This window comes from Phalaenopsis equestris, unplaced genomic scaffold (genome assembly GCF_001263595.1).
Source record: "Phalaenopsis equestris unplaced genomic scaffold, ASM126359v1 Scaffold234162, whole genome shotgun sequence".
Classification (NCBI taxonomy): Eukaryota; Viridiplantae; Streptophyta; class Magnoliopsida; order Asparagales; family Orchidaceae; genus Phalaenopsis; species Phalaenopsis equestris.
Genome location: NW_018252084.1, coordinates 147,004 through 149,211, shown reverse-complemented (window position 1 = coordinate 149,211; position 2,208 = coordinate 147,004). Strand labels below are relative to the sequence as shown.

General features: G+C 41.7%; 1 protein-coding gene across 1 annotated transcript in view; it reads left to right on the top strand.

Annotated features, from left to right (window-relative positions):
* The first annotated feature begins 1,521 nt into the window (after positions 1-1,521).
* Positions 1,522-2,208, top strand: part of LOC110038850 (probable calcium-binding protein CML36) — a 20,050-nt gene continuing 19,363 nt past the window's right edge. The window contains exon 1 of the mRNA XM_020743767.1: positions 1,522-2,205. Within this exon, the coding sequence (XP_020599426.1) occupies positions 1,768-2,205 (438 nt within the window). The 5' untranslated portion in view covers positions 1,522-1,767. The remainder of the gene's footprint in view (positions 2,206-2,208) is intronic.

Sequence of the window (2,208 nt, the reverse complement as noted above, 5' to 3'; positions counted from 1 at the left end):
TTTGTTTGGGTTGGACTGTACGGCCAAAAACTACAGTTGTATAATATATTAATATATTAATGTACAGAAGGGAATGGTCAACAGTGATCTGACAGTGGCAGTGGTAGTGACTTGGCATCAATCGACTGACATGGTCAGATGATGACATAAACTTTGCAATGGTGGTTAGGTACGACTGTGGTAGCCCAACATCATTGGTTCAACACGATGGCGGTGTCTCGACATTAGTCGAGTGATAGTGGTTCTGTGGTGACAACATATTGGTGATGGTGGTCTTGTACATATGTGATGACCCGACCCGACGTAGGTGGTCAAACTTTGGTGGTACCCCGACTTTGGTCATGTGATGGTGGTATGGCGGTAGTTGTAGCATGTGACTGTTGACTTGAGGTGGTGGAGCTCGAGAAACCTTAAAAGGTTGGAGCACCCTTTAGTCAACTCATCAAGGTCTACCCCCTTTCATAAAGAGAATGACCGTCTATTATAGATTTTGGAGAGAAATACTACATGAATTAAGTTTACTCTATCGAAAGGTCCAAAGTGATTCCCTAGATCATTTAAAGTTTTATGATTATTTGAATGTCTTAATAACATCATAATTAAGTGATCTAAGACTCATTTGCTCGAGTTGACCACTAGCTTACCAAATTGGAGGATCATTCATCCCCAAAATTTTTTTTTCAAAGCTTTTATTTATGCTTTGAGTGCATGATCTAGACTCTCTTGAATTTATATTTTTATTTAATTTGTCGCTGAAGGACTTCATTTGATCATAAATTTGAGTGCGAGTAATTTCTTAAGTTAATTTCCTAATCTTCCAATCCTAACATGTGTCGAGATTCGTGCCCTGACAAGAAAATTTTTCATAGAAATATCACCTCCCAACATTTACTTATCTATACAATCACCCTCTGCCCCTACGTTTAAGTCCTTGTTGCCTCCCACCTACATTGATGGTAACTCATCATTGTCTCAACTGCCTCATTATTTTTTCCTGGAATCCTTATTTCAAAATTACGCAATTTATCAACACATGCTATTTTCATGCCGTTTAAAATATATTAATTTAAGTATATTGGTTCAATGATGCGTAAGCGAAAATATCAAATACCTTGTCTATTACGGAGTCAGTAGTGGCGGGTATCTTTTCGAACAAATATTACGTCCGAATTCTGGATGTAGAGACACGTTTGAAGTCCAATAAATTCATAGCACGTGGAAGTGACATAAAAATAAAAAAAAAATATTTTGGCACATAAAAATATTTCCCAGTGTTATTCCGCATTATTCATGTGTTATTGTGGTGATATTCATGTATTATTGTGTTATGAAAATATTCTCGATATTATAATAATACATCACTATAATCACAATAACACCTAAATAACGCGGAATATCATGGGAGGAATATTCTCCTGTATTACTGGGCCAGATCATAAGAAACGAGTTTTTTTTTACTGTCAGCTCCACATAGAGATGATTCATTGGACTCGAAGGTGATGTAATAAATTTTCTAATCTTTCGAGTGCTTACTAAAATATAATGACGAAAACGGCTAATTCCCGACAGTAAATTCAAAATATCAATGCCAAAAAAAAATTAAAAATTAAAAAAAAGGAAAAAGAAAAAAAAAACAATCATCCTCCTCCTGCGAAGCTTCGCCGAAGCTCACTTCCCAAGCTCCCCTCCCCTCCTTTATTTCCTCCACCCCCTTCTCTCTGTTTCTCCGCACCCTGCACACTTTCTCATTCAGCTCCAATCAAGAAGATGAAGCTCATCAAACTCGGATCCTTCTTCTCCAAGGCTTCCCGATCGAAGAAAAGAGATCGGATCGAGTCTCCCTCCTTCGGATCCGTCGCCACCACAACCTCTTCCTCCTCCGAAGGAACCATCACCCCCAAATCCGTTCTCCCCGTAGCCATCGACGATCTATTCAGCGTCTTCGATCGCGACGGCGATGGCAAGATCTCGAAGCCCGATCTCCAGGCGGTGCTCGGTCGGCTCGGCCCTCACGATCCGCCGACGGAGGAGGAGCTCGCCTCGATGGTTGCGGAGATCGATCGAGACGGCGATGGATACATAAGTCTGGACGAGCTCGGAGTCATCGCTCTCGCGGCTCTTGAAAAGCCCGCCGCCGGAGACGAGCTCCGCGAAGCGTTCGCCGTATTCGACGTCGACGGAGACGGGGAGATCTCGGCGGGGGGGGCG